Source organism: Anopheles stephensi, chromosome X (genome assembly GCF_013141755.1).
Source record: "Anopheles stephensi strain Indian chromosome X, UCI_ANSTEP_V1.0, whole genome shotgun sequence".
NCBI classification, from domain to species: Eukaryota; Metazoa; Arthropoda; class Insecta; order Diptera; family Culicidae; genus Anopheles; species Anopheles stephensi.
This window is the reverse complement of record NC_050201.1, coordinates 1,309,693-1,326,642: the sequence shown is the minus strand read 5'-3', so window position 1 is coordinate 1,326,642 and position 16,950 is coordinate 1,309,693. Positions and strand designations below refer to the sequence as shown.

Here is a 16,950-nt window from a genome sequence, read left to right as displayed (position 1 = left end):
TTCAAGGCCACGCACTTCCAATCAGCTCATGGGAAATCTACCATCTTGCCGAGTTACCCAATCGCATCCTTTTGAGAAAACTGGGGTGGATTACGCTGGTCCCGTATTGGTCAAAGAAGGGCGGTACAAACCTCGTATGGTTAAGGCCTATATTGCTGTATTCGTGTGCATGGCAACAAAGGCGATTCACCTGGAGTTGGTGTCAGATATGTCAAGCGATGCCTTCCTTGCAGCATTTCATCGCTTCACTAGTCGACGTGGATTGAGCAAGGAGATTTTTTCGGACAACGGATGCAATTTCAAGGGAGCCAAAACGGAGCTGCACGAGCTGTATCAACTGTTCCAGAACCGAGCAACCGTCGACAAAATAGAGGAATACTGTCAGCCGAAGGAAATCGTGTGGCATTTTATACCACCCGAAGCACCAAACTTCGGAGGTCTTTGGGAGGCTGCAGTCAAGAGCACGAAGTACCATCTTAAGCGAACGTTAAAGGACGCCAAGCTAACGTTCGAAGAGTATACGACGGTGCTGACCCAGGTGGAGGCGATCCTGAATTCGAGGCCGCTGTTTGCTATTTCTACCGATCCAACGGACCCAGAAGTGATCACTCCAGGTCATTTTCTGGTAGGTCGTCCGTTGATAGCAACACCAGAGCCAAGCTACGACACCATCCCACGGAATCGACTATCCCGGTGGCAATACCTGCAGCAGCTAAGGGAGAATTTTTGGAAGCAGTGGAGGAAGGACTATTTGCAGACGTTACAACCCCGCAGTAAAAACCAGCAAACACATCCCAACATCCGGCCTGGAATGATCGTACTAGTCGAGGAACGAGATTTGCCATCCCAGACATGGAAAATGGGCAGGATAGTCAACATCTATCCAGGAGCAGACAATCTTGTTCGAGCCGTCGACGTGAGAATCGGAGGAACAATTTACCGACGAGCAGTTTCCCGACTGTCCATCTTACCCATCGAAGACAACTGCAAACAGGATTGCAGTGCTTCAAAGGATTCTTCTCAGCCCGGGGGTGCATGTTCGCTACCGACACGCTAGCTCCGGTTACTAGTGAAGCAGATGGGCGTGACCACCGACTCTAACGAGGCAGTGAGAGAGAGTAGCGGCGACGAAGATAGCCGAACGCGCTGCAAGCAAGGCCGAGAGAGAGAGACACCCGAGCGCAAACTATCATCATCGTCATCATCAACCATCATCGAAACACGAGGATCGAGAAGCGACACTCGCAGAATCTTTCAGGAATGTTCTAGAAAGCGACGCTCGGAGATCTTTCTGGAATGTTCTAAATATTTGCGGGTAGCACTTCCTCGCGTATAAAAGAGCGCGAGGATCGCCGTAGAGTTCAGTTGGAGACCACCAGCCAAACGATAAAGTGCAAATATAGTACTACTACGAAGTAAAGGAATCGACCACGTCCTTCTCCAATCTGAAAGAAACCCTTTTGAGGCAACCCGGCGCCCCAACAGTTTGCACAGCCTGTAATTTGGCATCCTGAATCTCAAAATGCCATAACGAAAATTGTATCGGTCAAACAAAATAAGTTGTTTGAAAAGAGAGAGAGAGAGAGAGAGAGAGAGAGAGAGAGAGAGAGAAAGAGAGAGAAAACCGAAGGGGAAATGAAACAGAATCGAGAGGTAAATGAGAGAGATTCGAAAGAAAAATGAGAAAAATTCGAGAGAAATGGGAAAGAAATTGTACAAAACCGAAATAAAATCGAAAGAGAACTGCGAAATGAGAGAGAATTGAGAGAGAATCGAGAGAGCAATGAGAGAAAATCAAAAGAGAAATGAGAGAGAATTGAGAGAAAAATGAGAAAGAAATGATTGAGAATCAAAAGAGAAACGGGGGCGATTCAAAAGAGAAATGTGAGAGAATTGATTCTCTCTAGCTTTTCTCCCATGACTTTCTTATCCTTAGGTTTTTTCTTGATTTCCTCTCAGTTTTCTCTCAATTGCGCTCTCATATATCCTTTTTTTCTCACATTTCTCTCTTCTTTTCTCAATTCTCTCTCTATTTTATCTAGACTATCTGTCACTTTTCTTTCGATTCTTTCTCGATCTTCTCTCAATTTTCGCTCCAATTTCTCTCCTTACTGTGTTATTTCTCTATTGATTATCGCTTCATTTGTTTTCTTTATTCTTTCTCATTTCTCTCTCGATCTCTTCGCTTATTACTCTTATTGATGGAAGGTTCTCACTAAGTATTCTGTTAAATTAGGTCCATCTATCGTCTGCGTTCCTTAAAAGTGTCTTCCTTGTTGGAATACATAAACAGTTACACCTCAAAGCTATTCCGCTTCGAGCGGAGGGCGGAAGGTGGTGCTCCAACGGTCGTTAACGGTCGCATGATATGTGGAGAAACCGGACGCATTATTCACACGCTAGCACCAAGCGTTGGAGTGAAACAATCTGCTACCAGCGGCAGGTATCCACCGTACCGAGCCGACTCAGTCGGGACTCAGTGTGAAAAAGACTACACAGCGAAACGGCCCGAACGGCCGAAACACCCGAAGGGACTAAACCATCAGCCGAAGCCGGTCCTTCGGGTCGGGTCGTACACACTGGCAAAACAGAAAAAAACGGTCCGTTCGGTTTTGACAAGTTTGCGAAACGGTGGCGGGAAATACATGTGCCCTAGTCTCATCAGCACACCAGTGTGCCGTGGGTAACGTTGGCGTGCAGTTCAGTCAGCAGCTGGCAGCCGTCGCGATCCGTTCTTATCCGAGACTTATCACTCGCTACTTCGCTCCGAGATGCAAACATTCAACGGTCGGCTGGTGTTGTGTTGATTGTGGTAATTTGCTCGTCCGGTTGGGGTCGGATGGTGATTTAAGAGTTGGTGATCCTTTTTCTCACCCTATCTCTCGACACTCGACCGGGTGTCGTAGGTTAGGGGTGTCGGTGTGTGTGTGTGTGTGTATGTGTGCGTGATTTGTGCCACGTGTGCCGACGATTGTCAACAAGTGGTTGTATGAGTGTTCAGGAGTAGGTTTTGCGGTGACTTTCGGCTCTGGTGATGTGTGGCTGTGCTTGTGGGCACGATCGGGTGCATGATCGATACAGTTGTCTGACTCACATTACACAATCAATCTTCCTTATACGCTCAGAACATTTCAATCAACCGTAAAAAAACAGTCCCAACCACCGTCCCATTCAAAGGGGTAAGTAAAGTTCTCTGATGTGAAGTGTTTTGGTAGGAAGAATTCGCTGTTAAATGTCATCCACTGCCACTCGGCCGGAAGTTCATTTTAAAACCGGGCAACTGTATGACCTCCAGTGTACGGTGTGCAAACACTGTCGTTTGTCACTGTCGACCTTACACATTCGCCGAATCTGGCGTTTCCAGGCACTTGCGACTTGCGGTGACCTGTCTAGCGTTTGCAAGTGCCCGGAACCTTACCGTACTACCGGGATGAACCAAACATTACCGCAACACAAAAAATCTATATCCACACGAGAAACTTTATCTTATCGCTTATTGCTTCCTTCGCCCGTCCCCGTCTGCTTTCGTCAACACCAGTCCACTATCCACCGGCAAACTGGGGTGGGCCATAAAAAAGGGTCAACTATGATGTCAGTCACCGTATGTTTGCTGGATGGCTAGAACCTGGGGTATTGGTTTGGTTTGGTGTTTGTGTTATTTAAAAAAAGAAAATGGAGTATGGAGCTCAAGCACTTTCCATCTTGAAATCGATGCAATGTTGCCATTACGTACCATCTTCGAGCCCTGGCCGGCCAGAAGAAGCCCGGAAGTAACGCATCCCAAAAAGCCAGACAGAACAACTATGTCAATATCGATGGGCTGCCCCTTTTGTAGACCAATAGTGAGCGGTTCGGAATGATGCCCAACTCACCCTACCGTCGGGTGTGCTCGTGCGCTATTCCCGGCCTGACCGTGGCCGGGAAAGTTTTTAAGCGTAAAGTAATCGAGAGCGACTGCCCTCCGGGTCTGGGCAGTTTTCCGTTCGGTAGTTTACAACATTCCGGAAAGCCGCTCACCAACTTGCTTCTGCTCCACCGGGCGCTTCCTCTGTCAAGGTAAAAAATTTAATTTTCAACTGAAATGTTCCTCCGCAACGAACAAAACAAAACACAAACTACTGCTGGAAGAGGATAAAAGCAGTAGCCGGCAGGCCCAAAGGTGACGGTGGCCGAAGTTATTGGTTACGGTTCGCGTGCTGTCACTAGCCACTAGAGAGCCAGGGAACCTAGAGGAGATGATCACTTCTCGATTCGCTTCCGGGTTTTCCGGTGGGGGGTTTTCAAGGACCGAACATTGAAGTATCATCGAGTTGGAAGAAACTTTGTTTAGCCCTTTTTATTTGGCCGAAACAGGCCAATTAATGTGCGGAACAATGGCGATCGGAACGTAAATCGATGCGGACGAACAAAAGCGGGGGAAAAAACAGGAACAGGGAGCAAATCAACAGTGCAGGAATTCGTAGCATTTCAGGATCTCATGCTTTTACGATAGAGTTTTGCTTCCGCGGATGCTGCTAGGAAGTTGCGCGAACTCCACGGGATGCGTATTTAAAAAACTTTTATTGCGCTTTCAACGATATGTCAGTTATTTGGTTGGAACGATTATTGTCTCTCGTTCGCACTAGAGATGATTGTACGTCTTCAAAGTTGGTCTGTACTGGAGGCTGGAGCTTTAGGATGCAACTGCAGAACTGCAGAAGAATAAAAGTGTTGAGCCAGCTTCTGTCACACATTCCAGCAAATGTTCAACAAGTTACACCACACTTATCTCATTCACTCATCAAAGTCTTGGTCCTAGTAGGGATCCTCAGTGGCACAGAGGGAGTCACTTTATCCCGGGAGTGCTCGTACGCTTCGTGCACAAGCAAATTTGTTCTCCATAAGTGAAGTCCTGATCGTCTTTCCTGTGAGAGGACAACTTACACTCGTACGTTTCGATGTCAAACGAGTTCCTACTTCATATGCAAGTTCCTGATCGTAGCGAGAGTTTTTATCATGAGAGAGCACTTGCCGGCGGACTTACGAGGTAAGTTTATAATCCATGCGCGATGTCCGGATTCTGAAGAGGGTCTTTCACGTGTGAATACACCTTATGCCGGGTGTAATTAGACGCTGGTTGGCCATGCATGACCGCCATCCATATGCGAATCCATATGCTGATCGTAGCGAGGGTCTTAGCCGTTTTCCAATATCTTAGGTGTGCATTGGATCTTTGTTTCGAGTTCGAGTTTGTTTCGAGTGAACCCTCCTTCTTCTTTCTCACTGACTTCGTCAGTCAACTGCCACAAGTATGTATCCTCATCCCAAACCGTATCAAACCCTTCACATACCGTATTCAATCATTAAAACATGAAGTTGACATATTTATCTATAGTGCATCGGTAACATGAGCTGATACTGCTGAAGACTTTCTCCTAAATGTATGTAAGATTCCCTTATATGCTTGCAATGTTCCACTATCTATTTAATTTTTTTCCTGAGAGAAGTTCCAGTTATATTGATCGAAGCCCTGTATATGAAACTCTGGCTCCGTTTCCATCAGTTTTTCTGTTAGGTAAAATTTGTTCGATCAATGTCAAGTAATTAGTAATTTCTTCAATCAATACACACCTTTGCCAGGGGAGCGGTAACAAAGCTGCTGCAATTGAAAGTGTGATTAAACAAAATAAACCAAGACAATGCAGCACAAAACACAATCAGGCAATAATAAATAGCCAGAAAAAAGGTCATCAAAGGGAGAAGAATGTTGGCAGACGGCAGCTCAGTGGGGGGGAGAGCGAGGAGGGAGAGAGCGAGGGATGGAGGTAAGAGGAAGAGAAATTAAGAAATAATACTTTTGTGTGCCAAGGGCAATGAAAGGGCTCCATGAAGGGAATATCATTATACCGTGCTCGAGACATTTACGAAGCGTAACGCGGGTTGCCGTCCGTCAGGCGTAACCGTTTTCTTTCGTCCTGTCATTCGTCCTGTGATCCTGCCGCTGCCCCGTTTTCTTTCCTCTTTTTTACCGGTTCGTCCTGGACGGTCCATTGGCAACAGCAACAACGGTAGACCGTGATTCTTCCGTGAAGGGTCGATGGGTTTTGCCGTGGGTGTGGGTTAATATGCGTGCGGTTAGGCATCGCGTATAAGACGTGCACTGTGAAGCATGACAAAATTGAAATCTTGCTTTTGGAGGTAGGATGGATAGACGGATGGAAGGGAAGGGTGCGGGTGGGATGGTGCCCCATCGCTCAATCTCGATCGTATTATCCGATGATCGATCTCGTAAAACCGGGTCTTCGCTAGCCTACGGGCAGGACGAGGATGAGCAGCCAATAAAGGCCGCCGTATACGTATTAGCTAGGGCTGTCAGAAGCAACACACACACGCGTCTGTGATGTGGATTGCTCACCACTAATCGAAAAAAAAGAGTCCCCCGTCTCCACGTTCGAGGTCACGCGCACCCACTGGTCGGGCACCATTTTCTCGAAACCACCAGCAGGCCTTCGGTTCGGTCGAGAAGGTGATAATTTTTATTGTTATGATGATGCTCCGTGTGCGAGGGAAGGATCCCTTTCCCTGATGGTTTCTGCAATCTACCTTGACCTCGATTATTGCCGTTGGACATCTTAGCCGGTCTGATTGTGCTGCACGTCGCGCAGTAATGAAAGCCTATTTCAGACTTGCTAAGGCGGGGGTACTATTTCATTTTTAAACGCCAACAGTTGAAACAACTTTGTTGCAGCGTAAATGATGCAATGTGTGTTGGTGGATGCACTCTGGCTGTTCGATTGAACGTCAAAAGTATTTAACAAAAAAGTTGTTGCTTGTCTCTTTAAAACAATAAATGGTTTTATGTGAAGCGAAATATGATTTTTTTCCGAAATGACAAGAAATTTTTAAATTTAAAACAAAAATAAAACATAAATTGAAATTAAGTAAAAATAATAAATTTTAATTTTATTTGATGGAGACGCCCAGTACTTCATCGAGCCTCAATGGGGATGCCTGGTGTTTATGTATATTTGAGCGTAATTTACCTCCTTCCCCCAGCAAATCCCAAATACGAGCATTCGGCGATCTTCTAATGTTCTGGACTGCATCCAATGTGGTGAGTCGGGAGTAGGCATACGCTCGTGAGAAATCCTGTTTTTTTTATTTCAAAATCATTCTCAAGTATCCTTTTGGGCAAATTGATCAGCCTTCTCATGGCTCAGAATACTTCGAGGAGAAGGCAGACCATCTAAGAGATGTGTTTTTCAGTGTTAGTGGTAATCCGTTCCTCCTTATATATCTCGCATTTTCCCCTAAAAGTACAATTCTCATTGTATAGCTGATGAACACCACGTTTTGTAAATGTATTTCCCAAGAAAAACCACAACCCAACAAAGACCATTTGCACCCCCAAAAAAGCATCAATGTCTCTCCCTTTCACGAGCCCATGCCCTCCTTCTCTCTTTCGATATACCGCCATTTGAAGAAAAAAAATCATTCTAATGCCCATTTCAGTAGAAGTGGCTTTCTCCGTGCCGAAAAAATATGCCTTTTTTATTTTTAAAACATCGCCCAATCCACAGCCATGATTTTAACCTACAAATTTTTCCCTCTCTCTGTTTCTTACATCTTTCACAGACTTTGAACGTGTCGACCAGCGGTGGGGAAGCAAAAACGCACGATTCAAATGGTCCAAAGAATGCAAATTGAATAAAAAGCTATCGACGGTTTGGGCAGCTTCGATTGCTAGCTGTGGCAGCAGGGTTGAAGAAACAAACGCGATCCTAACATGGAACCAACGAGCCCAAAACGGTGATTGTAGTGAGGCCGGGATCAAGCATCAGGTGTGCGAAAGGCATTTTAGAGTAGCAAACCCTCCGATAAAAGGAGGTCAACACACATACCTAACCAAAAAGCAAAAAGTAGTAGAGCAAAAGTTCGAACACTCACCATTCAGCTTCGTTCGCCTTCGTTCTCGTTAGACCCAGACGGTTGCTTCCGTAAACCTGGAAGCAAAGGATTTGTGGCTGCTTCCGTTGGGCACCCATTTTTGCTCGTGACTTTCTCATGGTGGCATTTCGCAAACCTATTATTCGAAGCTTTTCTCTCATTGTTTTCCGTTTTCCCGTTTTTTTTTTATCTAGTTCTGGTTAGGTAGGTTTTGCTTACAAATTCCGCCGAGAGGTTGAAACAGTTCCGCCGAGGGAACGAACCTAGGAGTCGAAGCATTTCGTAGTGGAAGGAAGCTCGCGTCCGGCAGATAACTGTTAACCGAGACGGGGCAACCGCAAACCCAAACAAAAGCTATCGATCCGACCGGTTTGACGGAATGACGTAGGTACTGTTAGCTTTTGTAGTTGTTTAGCGTCAAACGAAACTACCCGTCAGCTAACCTGAATAGGGCGAGAAACGGAGAGTCTTCGCGAACCCCTGCATAAAAATAAAATCAGGCACTATCGGAGGTCGGAGCCACTGTATCAACAAACTCGCCGCTCTGAAAAACAACAGCCTCACGGGTGGGAAAGCATCGCGTGTGATAGTGCAATTAGTTACCGCTCATCGTATTTCGCTCCTGAAGTTAAAGCACACCTTCACCTTGGAGGACACCGTCAAACACCGATCGTGTGTGTACGATAGTGAGGCGCGTTCTGTGCCAACCAGGTACGGTAGGTGATTAATATCGGTGACCCGACCCGACCGGCCCAGGTCAAACCCATCAACCAGCCACAACTGTCGACAAAAACCGGGACGCGCCAACTAATCACTAAAAACAAAGCCAACCAACACAGACACACGCGACAACATGGGTGTCAATTCGTCGTCCCGGCATGATGCGAACTTTCTGTCGGATGAAGACGGTAAGTACTGCCTGAACTCCCTCTCTCTCTCTCTCTCTCTCTCTCTCCCTCTCTCTCTCTCTCTCTCTCTCTTTCACACATCCTTAACAAATGACAGATGTTGGACACCTTTCCTTTTTTCGTTTTCTCAAACTCTGCTCTGAATTCTGAAGTGTGCTATAGCCTTTGTTGCGAATAAGGGTAAAAAGAAGAAACCCTTAAACACTCATCCCACAACCCAAGGTTGTCTGGAGTAATTACGATAAGCGTCTCATCGTTTTTGTTCTGTTTTTTTTTTTGCTTTGCTTTAACAATGGGATAGAAATCACAACGACGGCAAAGCTGTGGGAAAGCAGGAAGACGTGCAAGAATGTCCTGGAATTCGGTTCCGTTAAGCACACGGCTAGCACGCCGTGGCTGTGGTTGGGCGAGGATGGGCTCCCGCAGTTAAAATGATGAAAGTGGTTGCTGCGGTGGCTAGCTTGCGGTTTGGGTAAGCGGATGCCATTCGTTCGGGCTTATTAAAGTATTTGCTACACTTTGCTGCAACATTGCATAGTTTTAGGCGAAGGTGAAATCTTGAAAATCCATGCCTGTGAGCTAGACTGGTGGCCGCTTGAACACCTAAAAGGGATTCATGGGCGTGGAACATCTGGTGCCATTCCCATGATATGACCCTGAAGCCTTGCGATTATAAGGCACTGCTCGATGGTGATCTCAACCTACATGTCATGGTGCTCTTCCATTGTCCTTCCACACATACGGGGCCAAAGATCCTTCTGAGTTTCATCAGTTTTGGACAGAGTCCATGTTACAGCCTTCACCTATCGCCGCTGGTAATCTCAGAGAAGGAGTATCCTGAATTTGTAGCATGACTGGTACGAATCTCAACATCTATCTCGTTGTTGGTTTTCGTTTGCTGACTGTTAACTCAAGATAGGTGAAGCTTTAGGCATCTTCAAAGCAACGATCCTAAAGTAAGCTACATAGGAATGTCTTAACCCAAGAATGTCTATATCATCAGCATTCATCAGAATCTGAACAAAGAAGATAGTCTTCGAAGCATCTATGTTTGAGTCTCTGAGAGCCAAGATTGAAGCCAGATTAAGGAGAAGCCACTGAAGTAAATCTCCATGTCAAAGGCCCCCATGCCCGTCTTGGTGGTAGTGATGGGTCCTGAGAGTTTTCCGCTTTCACTTAATCAGGGGTTTGGTTTTCTGTTTAAACAAAAAGTTTATACCATAACAAGACTTCATCAAAAATATTTCAATTATAGCTATTTCAATTATTTCTCAGGATCTCTGGCTTACCTTACCTTAATCGATAATCGAAAATGAGAATGCTGTGTTCTTGTGACAGGAAAATTCTACCAAAGAGCTCCTGATAATGAAGTGCTGATAATGCACAGATGAGACCTCCTCAGAAACGATTTCAATTTCAGCGATAGTGCTTCGAGACGCGTTGAATTTTTTATGACAACGGCTTTTATGGTTCCAGTGCCCAAAAAAACCCCAATAGCTCCAAGGATCTTAAAACAAGCACTCACACGGCGGCACAAAACTCCTCGTAACCCTTCTAATTAATGGCTGCGTGAGGTGACAAAAATTACAGAGCTCCAATGTTGGCAACTCTACACGAGCATTATAAAAAGTGCCCGGAACACCCGATTCAAGGTTAGAGTGCTGAGCGCTGGAAAGAGTACATCCTCGGGGCCAAAGGCTAACATCCGGCCCACATCCGGCGGGCAAGGTGAAGTCACTGCTGAAGGTGATAAAATTTGAAGCTCAATGGCATCTGCGGACATCCGGGCCGTGACTGTCGAGGGGGTCGTCGTAAACATCAACAAGCAATTATTTGTTTCCTGACATCCTGCAGCTCATCCAGCATCTTGAGCTCAGGGGGAGTGGTGGGGGGGGGGGGTTGATTTTCAAGGCAGGAAGTGAGATCATCGGTATCGGTTTTCGAACCCCTAAACCGGTTCCCTGAACACCGTACCGTAATGTGCCATTCTCCTCTCAGCTGAGTAAACCAACCACTGTAGTCGACCTCGAGGCCTCACAGATTTTCGCATCCGGATTCTTGCTGGCGAGGAGGTGGTTTTGCCAATAATAGCCCACAGCACGGGGTGCAAAAAATCTTCTGCACCGACCAATTACACGGAAGAAGTACGGAATGATTATGCTTTTAATGGTAATTAAATCCCATTCCGGCCCGTTGGCGTACCGGTGTGGTGAATCCGGAAAGCACCAAGTGAGCTAGGTGTCCGGGAACCGGGACGGATATATTACTCGCTAATGAGCCATTTTAATGAAGCTCGGCTTTTCCTTACCGTATTTTTCGGGCCCTTGTGAGGTCAATAGCGGAGATGTTCGATACCCGGTAGCTGGGAGCTTTTTCGGGGTTTTTCTGTTCCCAATCGGGCAAAGCCTTCCAATCGGGAGGTTATTTTTAGTTCCACCCCAAAAAAGGTAGATTCTTTTTGGCTGGATTGGTTGATGAAGCTCGGGAACGATTGTAGCTGCTACTAGGGCAAAATTGAAAGTTGGAGGAAAACGAAAGAGAAAATATTGGAGCAGGTCAAGGACTTGCAGGACTAGATTGGAGATTGAAGAGATCCTCATTTTGCATCGAGAATTCGAAACTGTCTTTGACGCTAGAAAACTAGCTCAAATCCTAGAGACATTCAGCACTTTTTATCTGAAAAGCGCGTACTAAAAAAGCTCGAAAGCATTTTAATTGCATACCTTTAGGCGCTCGTCACCCTAAAGCCTGACGGTCTGACGAATCCTGTTATGTAAAATGACACCCCTTAACACTGCGCCACCAGTATTGATGGAAGATTCTGTTGACAACCATTAATACAGCGTACCCGTTTCTCGGAACTGGTTCGAACGCATTCTAGTCCTTTCTTTCGCTCGGCAAGCACACATCCAGCGACGAGTGCACACTGCTCGAAAAGTTCATCCCACAAACTGCGAAACCTTACCGGCTGTGTATCCCGGTGTCCTCACGATGTTCCTCGAGGCCTCACGGTGTGTTTCTCGAACATCTCCGACCAAAAACCGCTCCGCTAGGACATCTCCTGCGAGGAGATGCGGGGCGGCAATAACGTACAACAAAAGCTAACCACAAAACAGGATTATAAACTCATTAAAATCATGAACCTGGTCGTCCTTTCTACCCTCCAGCGCTGGAGCGCTCTTTCCATGTAAAAGACATTGCACTGCTACCCGATCCCTATCGCGCTCGAGGAATGGTGAGACCGGTACATTATTAAAATATGATACCCGTACACAGACACCCATGTTTGCCCTTCGACGTTCAAAATGTCTTCCAGTCGTCGGTCTCGGTTCTGGCCGAAGGATTATGCCCGGATGGCGTGCTGCCATCTGCCATGGTATGTATGGGAGGTTGCCTTTTAGAAAGGTTACACTTGGTAACAATTTCCCCTTCATTTCGATTCTTATTATTTCGAAAGGGGTTGATTAGTTTTGGTCAGACCGACGACATTGATGACGACCGATGCACGTACCTAGAACTTCCCTTTGCAAGGATTTGTCAGGACTCTCAACTCTGCTTCTTGAGTATGTGTTTGTGTATGTGTGTTTGTGTGTGTGTGTGTTAATACCCGGCACCAGCACGCGCCAAATGACAGCATTCGCTAACGTCGGCAACATTCTTCGGACGTGCCTGGCGTACCCAAGTGGTTGCGGGATATTCAAGGACTTGGCACTCTCCGGTGCGCTGCATACGTAAATTAAAATTGCCCACTTACACGCACCACTTGTCCTTTGGACGTCTTTTGAAGCCCGATGCCACCGCTCGCAACACACACACACGGACACACCACCAAAGACGTGATTTGCGGTCGGCATTCGCTTCGCCGACGTGTCAGCGTACGAGTGGAATACGTAAACACTCGCCTCCATTCACATTATCTGCTCGTGTCGTTTGCCGAATTGGTGATGTTTTTGGTGCGTTTTTGTTTTTATCCTACCATTCTACCCGGAATCTGGACGAAGAATCGATACCATTTATTAGGGCCACGCTGCCTTCCAGAATTCTCGAACCTCGGCGCACCGAACCTCGCGGATTAGGCAGTTTTGGACCCGTTGAAATCCACTTTCAAGTTCACCTGCCTAAACCAGTGGCTCAACGAGCATTAACAACCATTCGGCAGCTCAGTTACAGTGGGCTGGCGGTAAGAAGCGCTGTGTGCGCCTGAATGTATACCCGATCGATTACCAAATGACGTCCCATCCATCGGGCATGTGTTGCCGTGGGGACGTGTTTTGCATTCGGATAACCCGATCCACGGTACGTCCGCACTTGCCAGTCCGTTACCAAATCTGGAGATCGGTCAGCAGTTTACCGCACGCGTTCGGAACTGCTGCAGCTCAGCGTCTGAAGCAAGCTGAATGCAGGAAAAAATCGAAAGCATCTTATCCGGTTCGATGATAGCGACCGATACGATACTAATCAGGCGTGATGTTTTTTTTCCCCTCCTGTTACTACCTTTTGTTGAGGGTTCGTCAAGGTTCGAGAAGCAATGGCCTAATCCTTTCCAGTCCACTTAACCTTCTCCAAATTATCACCCCAACTATCCTCCTCAGGGTTATCTGTTGTTTTCTTGTTGGTTGGCAAGATTAAATTAAACTTTTTGGACACATGCTGGACCGAACCAAAGGTATGCGTTATGATTGCCCTGGGGGGAGATTTTTGGCGGCAACTTCTTGGAAATCCGAGAGAACCTAACCAGAGCATCAGAGCAGTGCTTCGGCAACGCATCGTTCTCAGGGTTCAAGTATAGTCCCACAATTTTTGGAGATAACTCAAGGCTTTTTTGTTTGTCCACAAAAACCGCTCCAAGGACGCTGGCATGCGACTCCCAATCGGCCACTAGTTTGGGGCGTTTGGGGGATTGCTCTGGATACAACAAGCCCATATCGCATCCATACACACACACACACACACACACACACACATATTAGAGCCGCATTCGACCGCAAGGCCAACACGGGAAAGTTAATTAATGAGAAAACGTGACATCCACCGATGGTCCACGGCACGAACCGGTCCGGTTCGGGGGATTGGAAACGAGGATTAATTACTATTATGAATAACCGTCCCGTTGGGCGCTGGCAAAAAGGCGTGCAGGAGTTTACCGCTCTGGACATGAAGTTGTCACCGCACGAAACGGTCGGTCGGCTTGTCCCGGCAGATGAAACGTGCCAGTTGAACGTTTACGGAGCCGGGGGTTAATTTCTTCGGAGTGGGTTTTGCCCTTGTAACGCATAACGCTAAGGGCACCGAGGGCAACATTCCAGCTAGTTAACACCTTGCCCAAAATCATCCACCTAATAAAGTGCGCGTAAGATATGTTTTGTGATTAAGTTTGCATAATTTAAGGCGCTTAAATTGAACTGTAGCGCCTAAATTTAGGCAAACAGGCTAGCAGGGTCGCGAACCCTTACTACGTCACGTTAATCAGCTTATTTGTTGCTTCTTAATCTAGACCTGCAAGTTACCACCTCGACAAATAGGTAAGATACAATCAACCCTAAACAAATCTCGCTCCAAAGGAAGCCTCTGCTGCTGCTAATCAATAGTTGGCACAATTAAATCTAAATATATCACCGCGAAAGTAAGAGTTGTGCTTTTGCACGCGCATTTCATTATAAGAACTTACAGACCCAATGAAGGAAACACGAACATAACGAGAGCGAGAGGTAGATTATTGTGTAGATAAAGGACCGAAAGGGAAGAGAGAAGTGGGATGGTGGAGGAGGAAAATGATAGTGAAACTTTTTTCGCCTACTAATTGCATTTCGCTTTCTTCCCATTCTTCTACTTCACAGTGAACTTCGACCACTTTCAAATACTGCGCAACATTGGCAAGGGTAGCTTCGGTAAGGTAAGTCCATCATCAGGCACGCTTCGTACGCTGTCAGTTTGATTGGTGTTTTGTTCGCTTTGCCTAATCGAGCGGCATCTCCGGAGAGAGGGAGAGAGAGAGAGAGTAAAACTCACAACAAAAAACCAAACAGTGACTGTCGGGCAACTGTCAGTTCTATTCCGGCTTGTCACTCAGCCTGCATTGTCCGTCTTGTCGGCTCGTCCGCTAAAGTCCGCTGGTCGGACGTGCCTTCCACGGTGCGGAATCAACCAATTAAAGCTGGGCAGGGTTAGGTGAAGGCACAGCTTTAACGTTATACTAATTTCATAGCGTTGAGCACGAGCCACTGTGATTGGGAGATCGACCGACACGCTATATGGTGGGTTGTGGCCAGTTTGTACAAAAGTTTCACTTAATAAAAAGAGAGTTAGGAAGGTTTGATGAGCTAGGATTGCTTAGAAGTATTCAATAACACGAAGCTTTACCATAAGTTAAAAAAAAACAGTCAAGAAGCTCAAAACTTGGCAGAACCTCTTGAGGTTGTGTTCTACCAAGTGTAGTGTAGAAGAAATGAAGAAGTCGCCTACACGATAAGGTCAACGCAATGTTAAGAGCTAAGGTACTCACAGGAAAGCCTTAACAGGCCCCACAGGCGTATATGAGTATATCTTAGATAGTCACTGCTTCATCTACTTTGACAGGTGAACTTCTCCATCTAAGTTGCATCAGGCTGAAATACGACGAGCTGCCTACAAGATCCCTTATACGTATCTCAACATCTATCTTGTTGTCGGCCCTGACTTTCTGTCCTATCTGTACAACTGGAGACAAGCAGCTTTTTGATCATATCAATAATCTATTACCCATGCTCTCATGTCCTCAATTATTTCGATATCAGAGTTTTTTTTTCTACAAACCATATTTATCACTTCGTCCACTAGCTTAAAGGATCGGTCTTTAAACAGTCAAACGTCATTCAGCATGATAGTTCGTCGATCGCAACACTATTCTTAGAAACGTTTGATGCCTAAAGTTATGCAAACTGCATCACCTTGTGCTGGCTGCCCTGTTTTTCTCTCTCTCTCTCTCTCTCTCTCTCGCGCGCCCGCGTCCATCGTGGTGGAATGCAATTTATCGCGATTGATATTGTGTATACTTTGCTATGGGTTCACGTACACGCGTATCAGTGTGTGTATCGGGAGTAGCAAAATCAATCGTTACGATTCTGTTATTCTGGCTCGCTGGTTCGCCGAGCTTCCGTCACTCATCACCCTCCGCCTACCTCGCCATTGCATGGGGCCATTTTTCTTGTCCTCCTGTTAACACCATTATTCCTCGCCCGCTACTTCGGTCGCTGTGTCGCGGGCAAGACTGATTCGAAGCACAAATAAAGCTTCCCATCTTCCTGTGTTCCACGCTGCTCCAAATCATCCCACCATCCTCCGGGCGAGGACGACCACCATAATGTAGCGCGAGCATTTTCATCTTCACGATGGCTCTTACGCTAGACACGCCGGGAAGAGAACGGGGAAGCTTTTCCTTTCTTCTCGCTGGTCTGGTGTGCCTTACCTTCGCCAAACCGGCCTTTCATCATCATCACAATTCGTGCCGCGTGCCGGATAATAGCTCACTAAGTGACATTGACGAAATTACTGCTTTATCTTTCCATCGCTCGTTCTGCATTCCCATTTCCCATTCGCGTTCCACCCGCACTTGGCACCCTTCTCCTTCCTTCTGTCACCCCCACCAGAGGTTGTGTCGGTTGCCGATAATATTATGGCATTGTGACTAATGAACTGTTCTCGAGGCTCGATGGCTGAGTCACGGTCGTCAGTTGACGTTAAACGATGCTCTGTGTTTTGATGCTCCGTTTTTGCTTACCACTGCTGTCACCTTCGCTGCCATCATCCCCCACCTCCCTCCTCCCTCCCTCTCTCCCTCCCTCTCTCCCTCCCTCCCTCCGCGCCTCTCCGTCTTCCGAGCACTCCATCACCACAAGAGCCGGAAGCCGCTCGCCGTCATCATCGTCGACATCGACCGCTTAACACGCTCAACAAATGCCACAATAAGATTGGTTCTCGCATGTCCTCACAAGTGTGCCGCTCAGTTTTGGTAGATGCCAGAAGCCAGGTGAAAGGACCACTGCCACCGTGCCACAACACCACGACAAGACGGAGAATTGAAATTGACAACCACAAAGACTACACACGCGGTAAGGTAGACCCCAGACACAGACCAAGG

At 46.7% G+C, this 16,950-nt stretch overlaps 2 protein-coding genes across 4 annotated transcripts in view; both read left to right on the top strand.

Moving 5' to 3' along the window:
- Positions 1–208: 208 nt before the first annotated feature.
- LOC118502349 lies at positions 209–7,686 on the top strand. The gene is made up of 2 exons (XM_036034925.1): positions 209–625; positions 7,615–7,686. Exons 1-2 carry the CDS (start codon positions 209–211, stop codon positions 7,684–7,686), a joined length of 489 nt encoding a protein of 162 aa, XP_035890818.1.
- The window catches only part of LOC118502844 (serine/threonine-protein kinase 32A), a 54,032-nt gene continuing 39,764 nt past the window's right edge, over positions 2,683–16,950 (top strand). Inside the window, exons 1-5 of one of the 3 annotated variants that reach the window (XM_036035549.1) lie at positions 2,683–3,179; positions 7,615–7,820; positions 8,121–8,723; positions 8,769–8,834; positions 14,672–14,727. In XM_036035549.1, the coding sequence (XP_035891442.1) occupies positions 8,780–8,834; positions 14,672–14,727 (111 nt within the window). In that variant the 5' untranslated portion in view covers positions 2,683–3,179; positions 7,615–7,820; positions 8,121–8,723; positions 8,769–8,779. Of the gene's footprint in view, positions 3,180–7,614; positions 8,835–14,671; positions 14,728–16,950 lie in introns of all 3 variants that reach the window. The other 2 variants (XM_036035558.1, XM_036035540.1) reach the window with 2 other exon arrangements.